Here is a 21,945-nt window from a genome sequence, read left to right as displayed (position 1 = left end):
GGAGGAATTGAAAAGGCTGAAGAGTCCGAGTGGCCCGTCTTCTTCTCGAGGCCCTTCTTATGCTGAGCTGCAGAAGGAGCTCGCAAAAACCAAGGACCTGTCAGAGGCCGAGAGGAAGAAGACGGTCGACCAGGCATACATGCTGGACCAGCTTGATAAGCAGGTCAAAACTTATGACCGCAAGATTGAGCTCGCCACCACTCGGAAGAACACCGCTATCGAGGATCTGGATAAAAAGAATGTGGAAGCCTCGCCATCTGCGCGGGGTCCTCTCGGTGGTTGATAGTTGAAAGGCGGCTTCTGTTCGGCTTGAGCTGGTGGCTCGGCTGGTGCTTCCTTTTTCCTCGCCATCTGCGCTTCTTCCACGTTGATGTACATGTTGGCCTTGTTCAACATGTGGTCGTAGCTGCGAGGTGGCTTTCTAATGAGCGAACGGAAGAACTCACCGTCCACAAGCCCCTGTGTGAACGCATTCATCATAGTTTCCGAGGTGACCGTCGGGATATCCATGGCCACCTGGTTGAAGCGTTGGATGTAAGCTCGGAGCGACTCCCTTGCCCCTTGCTTGATGGCGAATAGAATGACGCTAGTGTTCTGATAGCGTCTGCTGCTCGGGAAGTGGTGGAGAAAGGCCGTGCGGAACTCTTTGAAGCTTGTGATGGATCCGTCCGGCAACCTCCGGAACCATCGTTGCGCCGATCCCGAGAGGGTGGTGAGGAACACTCGGCACTTCACCCCTTCTGTATATTGATGTAAAGTGACGTTGTTGTCGAACTTACCCAGATGGTCGTCTGGGTCAGTAGTCCCGTTGTATTCCCAGATCGCCGGGGGCGCGTAATGCCTTGGTAGTGGATCGCACAGGATGGCCTCGAAGAATTGTCTGTTGATCCGCTCGGGAGACGAGTTTGTCTGTGGTGCCTTTCCCTTTCTTTTGTCCCGCGTAGGGGCTTCGTCTGACGAAGATCCTCGGTCGAGGTTGGCCTGAGCAACTTCTGACGGCGTTGGGAATAAAGCCCGATGGAACGGTATCGGGGCGGGCGGAGCTTCCATCTGTGTGCCGGTCGGACCTTTGTTCTGTCCCCATATTGAGAGCTGCTCCGGCCGGTCGTCTGGTGCCGCCCGACCGCCTGATGCCGACGTTTCCTGTTGTGCTAATCAATCGGCTTGAGCCTTTTGCTGCTGCTCGACTATCTTGGTTGCCCGCACTTGGATGAGCGCGTCTAATTCTTCGGGGGAGAGCGTCACCATGAGTTGGCGTCCAGCTTCTTCCATCGTCTCTGCACGGATTCAGGAGCATTTCCATAGACGGCGCCAATTTAATCCTGTCTGAGCGATGAGTCGATGGACATTGGGGACGTGACGCTCTCCGCTATCTTCTGCTGATGATATGGATCTCCGGTGAACCTGCAAAGAAGCCGACCCGGGAGGGGTTTCCCTGCGACGACCCTCCGACGCTCAAGTCAGGCAGCGAAGAAGAAGAGCAAAGTAACGCTACTGTGGCTACAGTGATCAAGATTGCATACCTCCGTCGAAGTCTGGGGGTCCTTATATAGGAGCCCGGGGAGGCGCGGGCATGCTTCTCGATGCGTGCACACTTCCCCAAACATACCTCAGTAGGGTTGTGTCAGAAAAGCATGCCTGACTCCATTCCGTAATTGTCCGAGCATATCCCGGATGTGACGGTGGAAATTTCCACCGTACGATAATCTGTCCGCTCCGGCCGTCGACCATGCTGTTTGTCGGCTGCAGGTGTCTCGAGGATGATGTTACCAGCTATCCCTTTTGTCCTTTTGCGCCTCTTGCCTGTTCCCGAGCCGAGCGGACTAGCCGCTCGGCGCTCATGATCTCCAGGAATGCGCGTACCTCGGACCGGGTGGAGAAGCCCTGCTCGTGTGCTCGGATGGGATTGCGCCTTGTTATCCTGTGGCTCAGTCGAGCGGCCTGTCCGCTCGGCCCCAAGACTCTGTTACCTTGGAGCGTCGGAAACTCGACTCCTGGTCGGGCTGTCTTTCGTCCGGCCTGGGAGCCTCCCGGCCGGCTGCTCGATCGGCCGAATGCTCGGTCGGCCCGCCAGTCCGCTCGACATGACCTCGGGGTTGACCCTCTTGACCCTTGACCTCCACGTGTCATTGACCTCCCGCCAACAAGGGTCCCCCATCCTTACCACCGGATCATAGTCCAGTCAGTCGGACTCAACGCCTCCTTCGACTGACTGGCGGGCCCAAAAACAAGTCCAAAGTCCCCTAAACAAACATCTAGTTAACCATAACATGTTGGTTCATCGTGCCTAGCATCCGGTCACCCTTGACCTGCTAGGACTCGCTCACCAAGTGTCCGGTCAATCCCTTTGACCCACTTGGACTTTTCTCCTCGTGCCAAGTATCCGGTCAATCCCTTTGACCTACTTGGTCTTTCCAACACCAAATGCCCGATCAACCTTGATCCATCTGGATTTCCTCGTGCCTGGTTTCACTCACCAGGGCTTTCCCAATTGCCTAGCTTCACTCACCAGGACTTTCCATTGCCTAGTTTCACTCACTAGGACTTCCCTTCTGCCTGGCTTCACTCACCAGGACTTTCCATTGCCTAGCTTCACTCACTAGGACTTCCCTTCTGCCTGGCTTCACTCACCAGGACTTTCCTTTTGCCTAGCTTCACTCACTAGGACTTTCACCTGGCTTCACTCACCAGGACTTTCCATTGACTAGCTTCACTCACTAGGACTTCCCTTCTGCCTGGCTTCACTCACCAGGACTTTCCTTTTGCCTAGCTTCACTCACTAGGACTTCCCTTCTGCCTGGCTTCACTCACCAGGACTTTCCTTTTGCCTAGCTTCACTCACTAGGACTTTCACCTGGCTTCACTCACCAAAATTTCCTTCTGCCTAGCTTCACTCACTAGGTCTTTCACCTGGCTTCACTCACTAGGATTTCCATCTGCCTAGATTCACTCACTAGGTCTTTCACCTGGCTTCAATCACCAGGATTTCCATCTGCCTAGCTTCACTCACTAGGTCTTTCACTTGGCTTCACTCACCAGGATTTCCAGTCAAGTATCCAGTCAACCTTGACCTACTTGACTCTCCTTCACAATCTTCCCACATGAACAATTGCACCTGCAATCTTCATGTGTTGTCTACATGTATTGTCAAACATCGAAAGCCAAACATCAAGACTCGAGCTTGACTCAATTCAAGCTCAGTCAACCAGGTCAACCTTGACCTAGGGATATTGCACCAACAAACTTGTCCTAAGATGACCTCAAAAGAGGTCAGATCATGTTTGCAAAATACTTTATGCTAAACTATAATAGCAAATCATGATCCACTTTATGATTTCAAATGGAATCTGTATCATATTTACAAATACTAAATGCTAAACAGCAGTAGTAAATGATGATCTCACAGTCAAAGTGTTAAACAAACATATAAATTCCCATTAATGTTTTAAACTTTAAGTACGTATAATAATCAAAACAAAATATTTGTCTTTATTATCAAATATAGAGCGATAAGATAAATACAGACTCCCACTAGATGAGTTCTTCTTCCATAAGAAGGACTTTTATATCCACAACATGCGCATGAAACACCTTAGGCACAAAGCCTTTGGTGAGTGAATCGACCAACATGGAATCTGTACTGATCTGCTCTACCATAATCTGATAACTCTGAACTCTTTCTTTAACCATTAGAAACTTGATGTCGATGTGCTTGGACTTTGATGAACTGCGGTTGTTCTTGGCATAAAGTTTTGCGGCTTTATTATCACAGTAGATTCTCAGTGGCCTGTCAATGTCATCAATGATCTGTAATGCTATAATAAAGTTTCACAGCCAAATCCCTTGATTGGATGCTTCATAGCATGCTACCAACTCTGCCTCCATAGTAGAAGTGGCTACTACCGTCTGCTTGACGCTCTTCTAAGATATAACTCCTCCATCAATCATGAAAATATAGCTTGAAGTAGATCTTCGCTATCCAAGCATCCAACAAAATCAGAGTCTGAATATCCAATTACCTCTAGATGATCTGATCTCCGATATGTGAGCATATGTCCTTTAGTTCTTTGCAAATACCATATCACTCTCTTTACCGCTTTCCAGTGTGAGGGCCCTAGGTTACTAGTATATCTGCCTAACATCCCCACTATAAATGTTATATCTGGTCGAGTACAAACTTGTGCATATATGAGACTTCCCATTGCTGACGAATATGGGAATTACTCCATCTCCTTTATTTCAAGTTCAAACCGTGGACACTGCTGTAAGCTGAACTTGTCACCTCTTGACACAGGTGTGTCACTGGGTGTACAGTTCTGCATACTATACCTTATAAGCACCTTTTCAATATAGGCCTGTTGTGAAAGTCCAAGAATGCTTATTGAACAATCACGATAGATTTGTATGCATGCCTAAAACAAAGGATGCTTCACCAAGATCTTTCATTTCAAAATTACCAGATAGAAATGACTTAGTTTGAAGCAGCAGATCCTTATTATTGCTCGCAAGCAATATATCATCCACATACAAAAAAAAGTATAACAAACTTGCTCCCACTGAACTTGACATATATGCACTGATCAATGAGGTTCTCTTTAAATCCAAATGAGGTAACCACTTGATCAAATTTTCGGTACCACTGATGGGATGCCTGTTTTAAACGATAAATAGACTTCTTTAATCTACATACTAGGTGCTTTGAGTCTTTAGACTCAAAGTTCTCTGGTTGCACCATATATATAGACTCCTCTATGTCTCCATTAAGGAATGCAGTCTTTATGCCCATTTGATGTAGCTCCAAATCATAATGAGCTACAAGTGTCATGATTACCCTAAGGGAGTCTTTCATCAACACAGGTGAGAAAGTCTCCTTATAATCAATGTCTTCTTTCTGAGTGAATCCCTTGGCAACAAGAAGAGCCTTATACTTTTCGACATTGCCCCTTGAATCCCACTTGGTTTTAAATATCCATTTACATCCAATGGGTTTCTTTCCTTCAAGCAATTCGACAATTTCCCAAACATCATTATCCGCCATAGACTTCAACTCTTCTTGCATGGCGTTAATCTACCTTTCAAGGTTAGAGCATTGTTTGACTCTTGGAAAGATGTAGGATCACTCTCCAGCCCTATCTCAAAATCATGCTCTTAAAGATAAATATAATCATAAGAATTTGTGGTTCTCCATTCCCTTGTGGATCACCTTAAAGGTACTTGTGTTTGAGGTGGTTGAGGTACTTGCTCATCAATATGAGGCAATACTTCAATTTCAGTGGCAGGTTCCTCCAATTGCATTGGAGATGTCATAGGAATATCTTGGCATTTTATACCCTGATTTTATTACTCCCACTGTCCTCAATGAACTTGACATTTCTGTTTCGAAGAAGGATCTATTAGAGGGATCAAAAAATTTATACCCTCTTGACTTCTCAGAATGACCTATAAAATTGCAGCTAACTGTTCTTGAATCCAGTTTCCTTTTATTAGGTCTGTTAGGCCTAGCTTCAGCTAGACAACCTCAGATGTGTAAATGCTTAATGCTAGGCTTTCTACCCGTCCACATCTTGAATGAGGTTTTAGTTACTGCCTTACTAGGTCCTCTATTGAGTAGGTAAACTGTAGTCTTGAGTGTTTCACCCCACAAAGACTCTAGTAGAGAAGTGAAAGCCATCATACTTTTTACCATATCTTTTAGGGTTCGATTGTGATGCTCAGCTATACCATTATGATTGGATATACCAGACATGGTATATTGAGGCACAATCCCACACTTAGCAAGGTAGTTCATAAAATATCCCGGATGTTGTTCACCTAATCCATCATATCGACCGTAATATTCACCTCCACGATCGGATCAGACAACTTTAATTTTCTTACCTAGTTGAAGTTCAACTTCGATTTTGAAAATTTTGAACATGTCCAAAGATTGCGATTTCTCATGAATAAGGTACAGATAGCTAAATATGGAATAGTTATCTATGAAGCTAATAAAATATGTGTGTTCATTCCAAGATGTCTTAGGGAATGATCTACAAAGGTCCGTATGTATTAGCTCCAAAACATCACTACAACGGCTAGCCCCTTTATTTCTTTTGTTAGTGGTCTTCCCCTTAATACACTCTATGCAGACATCAAAGTATGACATGTCAAGGGAATCGAGAATTTCATGTGACATTAACCTTTCTAGGCATTGTTTTGATATATGTCCTAAATGTCTATGCCACAACACGGAAGAATTCTCGTTAGTCAATTTACGTTTGTACCTATGCTATGCATTATCACATTGTCAACTATAGGAGTAAAGGTGTTTAATTTATAAAGATTATCAACCAAGGAACTATTGCCAACCAACACTAAATTAAAGAAAATACTGAAAATTCTATTTCTAAATGAACAAGAATAACCTGATTTGTCCAAAAAAGAAATTAAAATTAAATTCCATCGAAAAGATGGTACAATAAATATATTTTCTAAATTTAGAAAAACATTGGTTCCTAAACAAAGCCTAAAAATACCAATCGACTCAACTTTAGCCTTCTTTCCATTTCCTGTATAGATGTATCTTTCACTATCAAGCGGAAGTCGGCTCCTGAAATAACCTTGCATAGTGACACTTATGTGAGTAGTAACACCTGTATCTATCCACCAAGTGTCAGTGGGTACAATAGCTAGATTGACTTCTGGACTAACAAAGTTGAGAAGTTTACCTTTCTTTATATGTCAATTAGCATACTTGAGGCAGTCTTTCTTCATATGACCTTTTTTCTTGCAAAAGAAACAAGTGAATTCCTTATCCTACTTCTTATACTCCTTATGACCATTGCCTCCAAAATCTGCAGTTTGCCTTCATGTTCCTTTGTTATTGATCCTTTTTCGTTTCTTGCTCGTACTTTGAGAACTAGATGCTAAGTGAGCACTCTCAGATGTCTCAATCTTTAGTCTCCATTCCTCTTGCATGCATTGGGCAATAAGCTCATTCAATGTCCACTTTTCCTTTTGAATATTATACGATATCTTAAAAGGAGTGAACCGTGTAAGTAGAGACATCAAGTCGAAATGCACTAACATACCCTCAGATATATCGAGTTTTAGTACTTTCAGACTAGTCGCTATATTGGACATCTACATAATATACTCCCTTATGTTTCTTTTACCATTATACCACATGGTTACCAACTTCGTAAAAAGTGTGGTAGTCTCAACCTTTTCATTTGAGGTGAATCGATCTGCTAATTGGTCCAGGAAACTCCTAGCATCTCCTCCCTCTGTTATTGAACCCTTTATTGGTGCCGGTATGGAAAGCTTCATGATATTTAGACATATGCGATTTGATTTCTCCCACAGCTGAAATTCAGCCCTATGCTCTATAGTGCTAGCACTGGTCAGAGGTGCGAGATGATCATTCCTTAATACATAGTCTAAGTCCATGTAGCCTAAGACTACGGTCACATATTCTTTCCATTCAGTAAAATTTGAACCAGTTAGTGTTGAGATATTATTAATGTTGACAGTTACAAATTGCACTGAAATTAAAGAAAGCAAGTTATTGAAGCTCACGATTTAACTAAAGCCAAAAACATATAAGTAATATAAAATTATGCAAAAAAATAAAATTTTAAATGCATATAAATGGGCTCTTTATGAGATACCTGTTGGAACCCCAAGGTTGTTTTGATGTGATTAATAAGTTAAGTTAGGTCTTGTGTTGTTTTAACCCTTGTGTCTAAGTGTGCAGGAGCTTAGGAGCACATGAAGTCGAGCGGAAGATGCGACTAGCGAGAAGGATGACACGAGGAGAGAGCCAACGGGCTCGGTGCATCCGAGGGACGAGGTGTCGTGGAAGAGTACATCGGCGGATGAGAAGGAAGCGTGAGGAGTTTCCGAGGAATGAAAAGCCGAAGCGGAAGATTGCTCGGGGAGCAAGAGACGCAGCTAGTGAGAAGCTCGGCACAGGAGAGAGCCGACGGGCTCGGTGCGTCCGAGGGACGAAGAGCTGCGAATGAGTACACTGGCAGACGAGAAGGAGACACGCGACGATTCCGAGGGACGAGAAGTCAGAACGGAAGCCTGCTCGAGAAGACCGGAAGTTGGGTTCGGGTGAGACCTATTCCGGATGGACGAGATCACCCAAGCAAGCGGAGCCGGAGCAGAAGACCTGGACCGAGGCGAGTTGAACCAGAGCAGAGAGCCTGGACCGAAAAAGTCAACTCTATCGACTTTCTTGGTCGGGCGCTCGGAACCATTCCGGGCGCCTGGACTTGGGTGATTATCCAGATCGCAGTCAAACACGATCTATGCGAGAAGGGATAAAGTTTTATCCCTTCCCAAGTGCCTAAAACCCTTCCCAAGTGCCTGGAACCCTTCCAGGTGCCCCAACCAAGGCTATAAATATAGCCTTGGTCCAAGAAGTTCAACAACTCAAACAATTAGCATTTCCAACACTTGTACGTTTTCTTTAGAGTTTAGCTTCTATTTTTCTGTGCGTCATTGCTGTAAGAGGCTTCTCCGCCTGAAGGAGATACTAGTATGACACATTCCTTGGATTAACAACCTCCCCGGTTGTAACCAAGTAAACCCTTTGCCTCCTCTTTTAATTTATTGCTTTTATTTATTTTATGCAAGTGTTATTATGAGAGTTCGAGAAGGGTAGTTTTCTTTTACTTTTGCAGGGCTATTCGACCCCCCTTCTAGCTGGCCAACACGATCCAACAAGTGGAATCAGAGCAAGGACGCCTCAGGAGGACTAACCGCCGACTGAAGCAATGAGATGGCCGGAATGAACATCTACCCACCAATGTTCGAGGGGGAGTTCGCTTTTTGGAAGCGATGAATGCAGGTTTATTTTAAAACTGATTTTAATATGTTATTAATAATGATGTATGGTTATGAAGCTCCAAAGGATACAAAAGGAGAAGAACTTGAGGAGCATCAATGGACTGACGAGCAACGCGATGAATTCATGACAAACAGTAAGGCTGAATCCCGCCTTCTGAGTGTACTACCTACCCAGGATCTTGAAAGAGTCGGAAAATACAAAAGTCTAAAAGAACTTTAGGAAAAGTTCTTGAAGCTATACGAAGAACCATTTGAAGCCGACTCCTCGATGTCCACCGAGCCGTCGTCAGAAGAATCCGAGACGGAGAAAATTGCCGGGACAACCCTAACAGCCAAATTCTATCTCGAGGACACAGAAAACTCATCCCAGATAAGCATCGATGAAGGGAGAGAGTCTTCGGAAGAAAGCAACTCAACAGGGGGAAAGTCGACATGGTAAGTCAGGTACGGTCTCTACCTCCTGACCAATTGCTTAATTCGGTTAAAGTACTATCGAAAAAAAATTTCGAGTTAAAAATTATATTATCGAAACATTTTTGCGAATTAGAAATTAAAAATAAAACAAAGAATAGTGAGTTTAAAGAAATTTTAGCAATAGATTGTCAATTAAAGAATCTCGACAAACTAACAAGAGAAAATGACATGTTAAACGAGCAAATACAATTTTCTACATGTTCAAAATTCCTGCTTTAAATTTGAGCAATTATGACAAACTAAAATGGGAATTTAAACATCACTAATCTAAACTGTGAATTAGACTTAGCGCTTTCAGCAAAAAAATTAAACAGCTAATTTCCTTATGAGATTTTGTCTAAGAAAGTGGTTGTTGCTCCAATAACAAAGAAGGCCTAGTGTCTCGCCACTGCCTAGAAGCCAAAATATTGAAATGAAATGTTTAATTAACTTTTTGATAAGGTATTAAAGTTAAAATTAAATAATGGTGTAGAAAGTCTTTCAAATATTTTTTTGGAAATAAAAAAAATTATTTTTTTTGCTTAGAAAAATTTTCTTGCTTAAGTTTTATGCTTAGAAAATTCTCAAAAATAATTTTGATTGCAAAAACTTAGAAATTTTTCAAAATATTTTTCATGCAAAATTGTCTAACTTAGATTTTTTTTAACTTAGAAATTTTCTTTGAGATTTTCTTTCACTTAGAAATACTTTCTAAAAATTATTGAAATAATTTTCAAAATTTTCTATGTTTTAACCCTTTGATTTTTCTTGGAACCCCGTTTTTTATGTGATCAAAGGGGGAGAAGAAAAAATATAAGTCTAGAGGAAGGTAGACCAATTTCTAATTTTTTCTACAATTTTTTTATCTGTTTTTGCACTTTATTGCAATATTAGTTATTTCATTTTTATGTCTATTTATCCTAACTTAACTTGGATTGCTCACATCAAAAAGGGGGAGATTGTTGGAACCCCAAGGTTATTTTGATGTGATCAATAAGTTAAGTTAGGTCCTATGTTTTTTAATCCTTGTGTCTAAGTGTGCAGGAGCTTAGGAGCACAGGAATTCGAGCGGAAGACGTGGCTAGCGAGAAGGACGACACGAGGAGAGATCCGACGGACTTGGTGCGTTCGAGGGACGAGGTGCCACGGAAGAGTACACCGGCGGACGAGAAGGAAGCATGTGGAGTTTCCGAGGGACGAGAAGTCGGAGCGGAAGATTGCTCGGGAAGCAAGAGACGCAGCTAGCGAGAAGGTCGGCACGGGAGAGAGCTGACGGGCTCTGTTCGTCCGAGGGACAAAGAGCTGCGGATGAGTACGCTGGCAGACGAGAAGGAGACACACGACGATTCTGAGGGAAGAGAAGCTGGAACGGAAGCCTGCTCGAGAAGGCCGGAAGTTGGGTTCGGGTGAGCCCTATTCCGGATGGCCGAGATCACCCAAGGAAGCGGAGCTGGAGCGGAAGACTCGGACCGAGGCGAGTTGAACCGGAGCAGAGAGCTCAGACCAAAAAAGTCAACTCTATTGACTTTCTTGGTTTGGGCGCTCGGAATCATTCCAAGCCCCCAGACCAGTCCGGGGTGCCCGGAACCCTTCTAGGCACCTGGACCTAGGTGATTATCCAGATCGTGGTCAAACGCGATCTATGCGAGAAGGGATAAAGTTTTATCCCCTCCTAGGTGCCTGGAACCCTTCCAGGCGCCCTGACCAAGGCTATAAATATAGCTTTGGTCCAAGAAGCTCTACAACTCAAGCAATTAGCATTTCCAACACTTGTACACGTTCTTTAGAGTTTAGCTTCTATTTTTCTGTGCGTTATTGCTGTAAGAGACTTTTCCGTCTGAAGGAGATACTAGTGCGACACATTCCTTGGATTAACAATGCCCCCGGTTATAACCAAGTAAACCCTTTGCCTCCTCTTTTAATTTATTGCTTTTATTTATTTTATGCAAGTGTTATTTTGAGAGTTCGAGAATGGTAGTTTTCTTTTACTTTTGTAGGGCTATTCAACCCCCCTTCTAGCCGACCAACGCGATCCAACAATACTAAGTACAACATAATGTGTCTTTCTTTGGGCCGATACATTATTTGTTAGCGATACTTTCTAATATAACTCAAACTTTAATTGGCCACATAATGCGTCTTCCTTTGGGCCGACCCATTATGCGCATAATATGATACTTTATATGAGTTATATTTTGGTCCATAGCTCACAACAACCTTAATCGGTCACATAATATGTCTTCTTTTGGGCCGACATATTTTGTGCATGATTTAAACAAAATAATATTTGGTTCCATAGTTGTAAGTTATCTTATGTATATATTTGACATAAAAGTAACATTCCTTTGGGTCGATTACTTTTAACATAGATATATATCTACCAATACAAAATGTACTAAACCTACCTAAGATGTCTTCGTTTGAGCCGACACATTAGTTCAACTTAGTGCCATATTGTGTAGATATACCCAAGAAAATACTAGGAACTTAATTCTAATAGAAATTACTTAATCAGTCTTAACAATATAAAATTATGTTTATTAATCGATTGTTACCTTATAGTAGTCGATTGGTATGATCCAATCGATTATCCTAATTGATTCGAAAGCCTACTATATGCTACTACATAATTATATATAAAACTCTTTAATTTTTTTTTTACGTTCTATAATTATAATTAAATAGTATTAAATTATTTAATACTATTTAATTTCTTAATTATTCGTGCATTAAAAATTTAATGCATATTTTTTATAACTTAAAAAAAAACTTAAAGTTTTGTTTTTTTTTCTCGTACTGTTTCTACGAAACACTCACACACTCACACTCACACACTCACTCACTCTCTCTCTCTCTCTCTCTCTCTCTCTCTCTCTCTCTCTATATATATATATATATATATATATATATATATATATATATTCATTATACTGTTTCAAGCGAAACCTTATATATAACTTTTAATCGATTAAAATGACAGTCGTGAGTTTAAGACGGAAAATCATCTAAAAAATTTTTTTTAATCAATTTCTATCGATGAAAGAGACTTATAAAAACTTAAGCTATATGAATTCTAGACAATCAAAATAAGAATTCGAATAGAAAAACAAAGAACATATGAGCATGAATCTTCGTTTCATCGAGAACATGACATAAGAAAGTAAATATTGTAATTACAAGGAACATGAATGCAGCGGAATTGTCATTATTCTTCGTGTAGAGCTCGTCGATCTAACAATCTTGCGGAAGAAGAAGAAGGTTGGCCTTCCGGAGGAATTAGGGTTGACGGCGCCGAATCCTCTTCGTCAATGGATAATGAAGAGACGTCTCAAAGATGTCCTAATACTCTGGGGACCAACCTATTATACGATATACATCTATTATCAGCTCATAGATAATAATAGATGTGAGACTATGAGTCTATATATATATTGAATATCTATTATCAACATATAGATGATAATAAATGCGGAACTAAAGGTTCTACATATACATGATCTACATCCAATAACCGAACCCAATAAACATACATTAGATCACTTTAAATGGTTCAGATTGTATTCACATATGCAACTTACAAATAATCTCACTTAATAGGGATAATTATATCCAATATGTAGATGGCAGTGGCTCATCGGAGGTTCGTCGGGCTAGAAGTGGCAAGTGACTCGTTGGGCTGGAGGTGGCAACAACTCGGCAGGCGATGGTTTGATCGGCTAGATGAGAGAAGATCGCACTGCCTTTTCTTTAATTAGATTTATTTTTTAAAATTTAAAATTTTAATTAAAACTTTATTTAATTGAATTAATAAACTCATACTGTAGTTAAAATAAACTAAATCTATCTAGTCAAAGGTTAACAAAATTATCCCCCAAAAGTTTCTAAAATAATAAAAATTCTGAGATATTATCTGAATTTATTTATTTATATATATCATCATTAATAAAAATATTATTATTATATATATTTTTATTTTATTTTATTAGTTGATTAACAAATACTAAATTATATATTGAAAATTTCAAATAAATAATTTTTTTATTATATTGTCTAAATCAAACAATATTAAATTTTATGTAATTATCAACCACATAATCAAAGTGGTGCCGGATAGCGCAGGACTAAGGAGAAGTGACAATCCGACTGGGACCACGCTACATTAGTAGTATTCACACAAGGAATCTGTAAATATTAAAGACAAAAAAAATCTCGGAGCCAACCAATCACAGCAGAGCACTTTGCGTCAACCTACCTAACACACAACTCTTATTTCAAACGTGCCGTATTTTACAGGACGCATGATAAAATATAAAAACAAGATCCTGAGACACTTGTAGAATGGAAGAACTGACACGGCTACTGATAATTGAGTTAACATTCTACGACGTGCATAATGTGTATAATTATAATACGAATAATCGGATCTTCTGGGACGGTCCAGTGCCATAAATACCTCCCCCATATATTATTAGTTTCTATTTCGAAGACTCATCCATAAAATTCAAGGAAAATATTATATGATAAAAAAAATTTAAAAAATAGGTAGTCATCTTTTCCCACGTCCATTTTTTTTCTCTCTTCATTTTTCTTCTTCCTCCTTTAATCTTGAACTTTCATTTTCCTCTTTTCATTTTTTTTCTTCCTCTAATTTCTTTCATATTCTTTTTCCTAACTCTAATTTTACTCATAAAATCTTCCGCGACATATCACTTCCGTTATAGCCCAAGTCACTATCGCTGCACACTGATTGCTACCATCATTACTATTATTTGTTGCATGGTCGTCGTCTTCACTTGGCTAACGCCATAGCTTTGCCGATGTTCCATAAAAAATACATTTTAGTTGAGGTGAAATTTTCTCGATTAATTTCTTTCGCTTAGCTGACGTCGTTGTTTGCTGCCAGCAACACTGTCATCCTTCGCCGACTCCGTCACTTTGCCCCTCCTGAGTGAAAATCCTAGCTACGTCATTGCTAGTAGCCATCCGTGATTTACCTTCTCCGTGTTGACCCTGGGATAGATTGACGGGGGCACTGGGGGCGAGCATAATGCGGATAATTTGACCCTATAATTTACTTAGTCCTTTATAGAATCTGGGACAGACCGTAAAGAACATTTAGAATGAGTGATCCTGTCCGAAACCACGAAGCTGGAAAGTCGGGAAGGTGACGACTTTGCTGACGAGTTAGAGACCTCGAAAATCTCGATCCTCCTGCAAAACAAAACCAAAACCAGGAAAGACATTCCTGGTGTTGGCCCTCCGACGCTCAAGTCAGAACAAGTAGGAAGAAGCAGAATAGATAATGAATGCCCCCCTTTGAGATATGAAACTTCCCTTTCTTTTATATCTTTCCTTGTGACCTTCTATCTTCCTCTGTTAATGACATTAATTACCTGACGGAGTGTTTATCTTTGTCTTGACTTCTTTGTATTCAATGGAGTGTTCTCCTTTGCCTTAGCTTCCTTTAATGACAGAGTGTTCTATTTGATTTCCTCTTCCCCTTTTCTGTTCCAGGCCATACGCCGTGCCGGACGGATGTCCTGGTCGGCAATCTCAGAGCCAACTAAACCCAGTCGACCAAGGTACTCCTGAGCGACCAACGATCATCTGAGCGGCTGATGAATATCCGAGCGGCCTGCTAGCCACCCTCTACTCGGGTTATGCGGGTGAGCCCTAAAGCCTTAGCATTGACCTCCTTGATTTTGACCTATACCGTGACAATTGACCCGTGCCAGGTGGGCTCCTCCTTATTGCCGCATCATAAGCCTCCCCCTCAAGTTTAGTCGAAGGAGGCTGCAAGTTCGACTGACTGGACCAGTGCAATCCTTGATGATTCCCGCGCCTTTGCCTTTCGACCGTGCCTTGTCAAACCGAGTATACAACCGTTGCTCGGCCATGTCTGTTCCACTCGGCCATAACAGGCCCGCTCGACCATGAGTGTTCCGCTCGTCTATAACAGTCCCGCTCGGTCGTGATTGTTCCGCTCAGCCATAACTAGTCCGCTCGGCCGTGATTGTTCAGCTCGGCCATAACTGGCCCTCCACGTCAGCTGATGTATGAGCCCGAATGCCTTTTTTTTTTTCTGAAGATATGGTTCGACCAGATAAATGAATTGGTTGGCCTATCGCTGAAGGCATGGTGTATGAACCCAAATGCCTTTCCTTAAGGCATGATGTATGAACCCGAGTGCCTTTGAATTTTGGAGGCACGGTGTATAAACCCGAATGCTTTTGATGCTTAAGATATGGTCCGATCGGATGAATGAACTGGTCGACTTATCGCTGAAGGCATGGTGTATGAATCCGAATGCCTTTCCTTGAGACAAGGTGTATGCACTCGAGTGCCTTTGAATTTTGGAGGTACAGTGTATAAACCCGAATGCCTTTGATTATGAAGATATGGTCTGACCGGATGAATGAACTGGTTGACCTATCGCTAAAGGCATGGTGTATGAACCCGAATGCCTTTCCTTGAGGCGCGGTGTATGAACCCGAGTGCCTTTGAATTTTGGAGGTACAGTGTATGAACCTGAATGCCTTTGATGCTAAACATATGGTCCGATCGGATGAATGAACCGGTCGACCTATCGCTGAAGGCATGGTGTATGAACCCGAATGCCTTTCCTTGAGGCACAGTGTATGAACCCGAGTGCCTTTGAATTTTGGAGGCATGATGTATGCACCCGAATGCCTTTGATTCTGAAGATATGGTCCTACCGGATGAATGAAATGGTCGGCCTATCGCTGAAGGCAGGGTGTATGAACCCGAATGCCTTTCCTTGAGGCATGGTGTGTGAACCCAAATGTCTTTGATGCTGAAGATATGGTCCGACCGGATGAATGAACTGGTCGGTCTATCGCTGAAGGAATGGTGTATGAACCCGAATACCTTTCCTTCCTTGGAGCTTCCTGATTTACCAAAAATAGATGGTTATATTTTATACTAAAAATTGTGAAAGTTAGTTGCTGACCGGGCGACCATTTAATTCGGTGATTCTGGTCGGGAATCTTTTTTAGAAATATTGGTTGAGCTACCACTCTTGATCCTTTGCAGTTCACATCGATGCCCCCTTCTGTTGTTTGATGTTTGGATGGTACGCGGGAAAATTGCTCAGCTTTTAGTCCGAGCGTCCAATAGACTTCCTCATGTTTTTTGGAGAAGGCGCTCGGGAGTAGAGTCAAGGTGATCTCTTATTTACTTCCTCCGATTCCGCCATTCGACGAAGCCTCTTGGCGCGCTGATGACACTCATGGGTAGAATGATGATGGGATTGGTAGTAGTCACATAATGGTCTATGTCTCCCGGTCATTGATTGATCCATGTCCCTGTTTTCTTCTCTTGGGTCGGCGGAAGATCCGATCGAGCCTCTCTGGAGCCTCCTGTGGACGGGAGCGGTTCTCGTCTGGCCTGGCTGGTCAGATCGGTAGTGGTTCCCTCCTATTTCCGAGCGGCCTGAGCTTCTTCCACATTGATGTATTCGTTGACCTTCTCTTGTAGGTGGCCGAAGTTCCTTGGTGGCTTCCGGATAAGCGACCGGAAGAACTCTATTTCAGTGAGCCCTTGGGTGAAGGCGTTCACCAACACATCCGAGGAGACCGTCGGGATGCCCATCGCCACCTGATTGAAGCGTTGAATGTAGACCCTCAGTGCCTCTCTGGGCCCTTGCTTGAGAAAGAACAAGTTCACGCTCATCTTCTGGGGGCAGCGGCTGTTGGCGAAGTGATGTAGGAAGGCCGCTCGGAAGTCTCTGAAGCTATGGATCGATCCGTCCGGCAATCTTTAAACCAGCGTTGTGTCGATCCAGAGAGAGTTGTAAGGAAGACCCGACACTTTACTCCGTCGGTGTACTGATGAAGTGTGGCCGTATTATCGAACTTGGCCAAGTGATCATCCAGGTCGGTCGTTGCATTATACTCCCCGATCGTCACCAGGTTGTAATGCTTCGGTAGAGGGTTATCTAGAATCCATTGCGAGAACTGTTGATTGACCCGCTCGGGTGAGTTGCTTCTTCTCGGCACTTTCCCCTGCCGTGCATCCAGGACAGGTGCCTCATCCAAGGAAGATCTCCGGTATCTATCTGCTCGGACCTTCTTTGCTGGTGGAGCCCAGATCAACACTCGATTTAGCACATGGGGAATCTCCCCATAGGTGTCGATCAACTTCTTATTCCGTTCCCGAGCGGAAACTTGTTCGACTCGATCTCCTTGCTCAACATGGTGACCCGCCATTGAGGCTGCAGGCTCATGCACTTGGGGCTCGGATAGCTCCTATTGGTGCTCGGCCTGCACTCGCTGTTGCTGTTCCACTATCTTCTTCGCTCGGGCTTGTATCAGCATATCAAGTTCTTCTTGCGTTAGCGCCATCGTCACTACAAGAAAATAGGGTATCAGAAACAGAATTTTAAAACGAAAATAAAATCCGTTTTAAATTTTAATAAATTATAAACGGATTTACTACGGAATTATTATTTTGTTTAATTTAAAAAAAAATAATATATATAAAAAAATTTAAAACGGATTTTAAAATAAATTAGAAACAAAATTTATAAATTAATTTTTATAAACAAAAATAAATACGAATTATCAACGAAATTTAATACGAAACTTTTTTTTGTTTGTAAATCAGTTTAAAGTTGTTTTAAATAGAAAATAAATCTGTTTATAAAGTATAAAATATGAGAAATAGATTATTAAGTAATTATAAATATATTTTATTTTAAATAATAAAAAAGCCCTAAACCCAGATTAACTTCACGTTTCTCTCCCAAATCCCGCACACGCGATTTCTCTTCGTCGGCGCACGATTTCTTCTTCGTCGGCGCACACGCGATTTCTTCTCCGGCTGCATGCACGCGATTTCTTCTTCGGCTTGCACGTGATCTTCTTCTCCGGTCCCAAATCAAGCACAACTCTAAGGGCTCTGACTTAAGGGGCAAGAGATCTTCTTCTCTAGCTCCAAATCACGCACGACTCTAAGGTGCGCAACCCTCCGGCTTAAGGCGCACGCGATCTTCTTCTCCGGCATTCTTTCCACGATCCACCGAACAAGCTTAAGCTCAGGTAATCCTAATCTTCTTTTCCAGCCTTCTTCTCTGTTCTAGAACGCGCAACACCAGTTACGTCCTACTCATGCGATCGAGGTCATTCGTGTGACCTAATTGTGCGGTGGCTGACATAAAATATAATTGGTCTATGATTTAATCTTAATTAACATTGCTAGAGCTACTAGGTTAAAGAAGTTATTGTAATGGGTTTTCTCACACGTTGAAGCCAAATGGATGAGCTACCAGAACATTGCTGTACTATGGAACAGGTTATCTTTAAAATCAAGAACAATACAATTTTAAAACATCCCACTTAACAGATATGAGCATTAGTATATAGGGCATCAAGTATACTAATTTGAAAATTGAATACTTATATAATATAGCAGTTACGTTTTGATCTCAACACTAATGAAACTAATATTGGCTAATGTGCTTGTTTCAGGAACAAAGCTCTTAGATAATCCTTTTTAAGGAAGCATCTTAGGCAATATTCCTTATTATATTGGTATGGATAGCAACGGTAAAGTAGGTGCCTATGAAGACCCTTCATGGAGAACTTTGTGATGTGTATGGCAGGGGTGCACCTGACATAAAAAAAGCTGAACTACAATTGTAGTCAAACTTTTTTGTGCTAATTTAAGCTCTTGTATTGCTGCTCAATTAGCTAAAATTTAACCTCTTGTATTACTACTTCAATGCTGCTCAATTAGCTAAATTTTAAGCTCTTGTATTGCTGTTCAATTAGCTAAAATTTAAGCTCTTGTATTGCTACTTCAATGCTGCTCAATTAACTAAAATTTAAGCTCTTGTATTGCTGCTCAATTAGCTAAAATTTAAGCTCTTGTATTGCTACTTCAATACTGCTCAATTAGCTAAAATTTAAGCTCTTGTATTGCATTAGCACCTTGATGAGATTGATTTAAATGTAAATTTTCTTATTTATTTGAAAATCACAATGGTAAGGTTAATATCCATGGTTAAACATTGAACTAAATTTTCTTATTTATTTGTCATAGGATGAGGTGGGAAGATAAATTTCAGATGATAACGCGATTAATGATGCAAGCTGCGAAGAAGATAGTTCATTCGACGAAGAGGACCTAATCAAGGGTCTCAAATTCCAACCAATATTGATGGACGGACTAAAATAAATGTGGTTATGAATAAGTAAGTCATATGACCTTTTAAATTTATTAAGTTTTGATATTTTTTTATTAAATTAATTTTGTTGTTATAATATTCATAATTTTGTTATCTTTAGATTTGTCGAAAATGAAATTCCTCGTGAAATTACAAATGATATCAAAGGAGTGATTAAAGGAGTATGGCCAACGTGGAAAAAGGTGCCTAGTGATATTAAAGATTTACTTTGGGAAAATTTTAAGGTAAGTAATATATTTTTTAATTGGATACTTTTTTTTTTGGCAAAGTGATAGAAATAATGAGAAGATTTACTTTGAAAAAAAATTCTTATGTTAATTATACAACTCTGCCTAATGAGTTCATGTATCATGTGTTTAAGACCCAAAGAAAGTTACACAACATCTTAAACCCATATTTTAACTATATGTCAGGTCAAAGTTCGGTTTTGAGTTTATTGATGGTATATGTATAAATGATTAGTCAATTGCATATGTGCCATTTGAGTCATTTTGGTTGCATGTGTGCCGAGATGATTTCCTTTAGCTTAGAGAACCTTGGATAGCTGGGTTCTTTTTATTGATTTAATTTATTTAATTATTTATTTGTATGTTCTAATATGCGAGCTTGGACTATATCTGGTGTAGTTAGAGCAGCCATTGATTATTTATTCACATATGATATTATATATAATCTTGATTATTTATTTGTTTTGATGCAGTTGAGATATAATTGGGATAATTTTACCGACAGAGAAATGAAAAAGGTATGGAATGAAAATTCAAGTGAGAGATACAGGGCATCCATTCATTTGGCTAAGAAAGCAGCATTATCATCTGCACAAGAAGATTTAGGAAGGAAACCAGACATATTAGATATGATAGGTAGAGGACCTGATTGGATGGAAGCTAATATATGGAATGACTTGGTTAAAATTCATTGGAATAAACCAGATCACAAGATCAAATGTGAAATTGCACGGAAGAATAAAATGACAGCGAAGGATGGGTCTACTATCAAACATATTGAGAGTTCAATTTCTTTTGTAGCACACCGTGAGAGAATGGTAAACCTCCTTTCTAACATGTTTATTCCAATAATTTACACATCTGATAAATTTATTAAAAATTTGACATTTACATATAAATTCAATGTATCTCATTTGTTTTATTTTATATTGACATATATTATATATGATTGTAGAAAAAAGATTTGGGACGAGATGTGGATGAATTTGAGGTTTTTGAACGAATGCATAAAAGAAAGTAAGGTACTGGAGAGTTTGTGGATAACAAATCAGTTGTTAGTGTAAGTCAACATAATTAGTTATTCATTAATTTTCTATTAGCTTATACTAATTCTTACTTGTTGGTTTTTATATTTGTTAAACTAATATAAGCCCTTGTAATATGGACAGGAATGATATAAAGAGAGACAAAATGTTGATGATCAGTCTACTCGACCTTCATTCAATTTCAAATCATGGTGTGACGTGGTGGGCGATCCATGTAAGAGGAGGGTGTACGAATTTGGACGCAATCAACATTTTAGAAGATCATGCAATGGAAGTTCCAATGAAATGTGCTCTCATGAGAAGAACAATGAATTATCTCAAGAAATTGAAGACATGCGTGCTATTAGCAAGAGGATGGAGGAAGAAATTACTGAAAGCAAAAATAAATTGGAACTCATTATCAAAGAAAATAGACAGAGGGAAGAACAACTTATCGAGGAAGGTAGGCAAAGAGAAGAAAATATAAAAGAGATGGTTTGTAAAATGATTCAAGAGGCGGGATATACAAATCATTTAAGCGAAATAAAGATTAAATTACTTTATCTTTGATTAATGGTTAAATGTATTTAGATGATGTGAATATTTACTTATTTCAATATTAATTTTATGATACTTTTGTATTAGAAATTAATTGTTTTAAAAATTATAAATTTGTTTGAAATGTGTGCTTGTTAAAAGTATCATGTAGATGATAAATTTAAATAATAATATAAATTTAGTGATAAATTTAATTTAAAAATAAAAATTTAAATTAATGATGGGTTTAAAACAAATTTTGAGACAGAATTTATAAACCGAATTATAAATGAATTTATAAACAAATCAAAATTATATTTTTTATGTAATTTGAAACAGACTAATAACGGATTTAAAACAAAATTAAAAACAGAATTTATATTTTCAATTAATTTCATTTGGTCAAATAAAAACAGATTCACAAACAATTTTTTAATTTGTTTTTGATATTTGAGACGGAATATGTCCGTTTCAAATTTAGCTACGGGGGTTTCACTAACGGATATTTGAAACGGAATATTCCGTCTCAAATATTCTTTAGAGACGGAAAAATGACTTTCAGAGACGGAATTTTTCGTCTCTGAAGCCCTGTTTTCTTGTAGTGCGTTGTGAATCATCCAACATCTTCCATTTCCTTGTTCGGATATAGGTGACATTCCCA

General features: G+C 40.3%; 1 protein-coding gene across 2 annotated transcripts; it reads left to right on the top strand.

Moving 5' to 3' along the window:
* Positions 1 to 18,032: 18,032 nt before the first annotated feature.
* On the top strand, positions 18,033 to 20,762 carry LOC122006511. 2 transcript variants are annotated; one of them, XM_042562041.1, is made up of 5 exons: positions 18,033 to 18,347; positions 19,351 to 19,501; positions 19,596 to 19,677; positions 20,196 to 20,540; positions 20,678 to 20,762. In XM_042562041.1, the coding sequence occupies exons 2-5, from the start codon at positions 19,494 to 19,496 to the stop codon at positions 20,741 to 20,743; spliced, it is 501 nt and encodes a 166-aa protein (XP_042417975.1). In that variant the 5' UTR covers positions 18,033 to 18,347; positions 19,351 to 19,493; the 3' UTR covers positions 20,744 to 20,762. The 2 variants fall into 2 exon arrangements, with proteins under 2 accessions (XP_042417975.1, XP_042417974.1); XM_042562040.1 differs by having other exon boundaries at positions 19,596 to 19,719.
* The last annotated feature ends 1,183 nt before the right edge of the window (positions 20,763 to 21,945 follow it).

The sequence above is a fragment of the Zingiber officinale genome, chromosome 7B (genome assembly GCF_018446385.1).
Source record: "Zingiber officinale cultivar Zhangliang chromosome 7B, Zo_v1.1, whole genome shotgun sequence".
Lineage (NCBI taxonomy): Eukaryota > Viridiplantae > Streptophyta > Magnoliopsida > Zingiberales > Zingiberaceae > Zingiber > Zingiber officinale.
The sequence above is the reverse complement of the archived record's forward strand: the minus strand, read 5'-3'. Positions and strand labels throughout refer to the sequence as shown.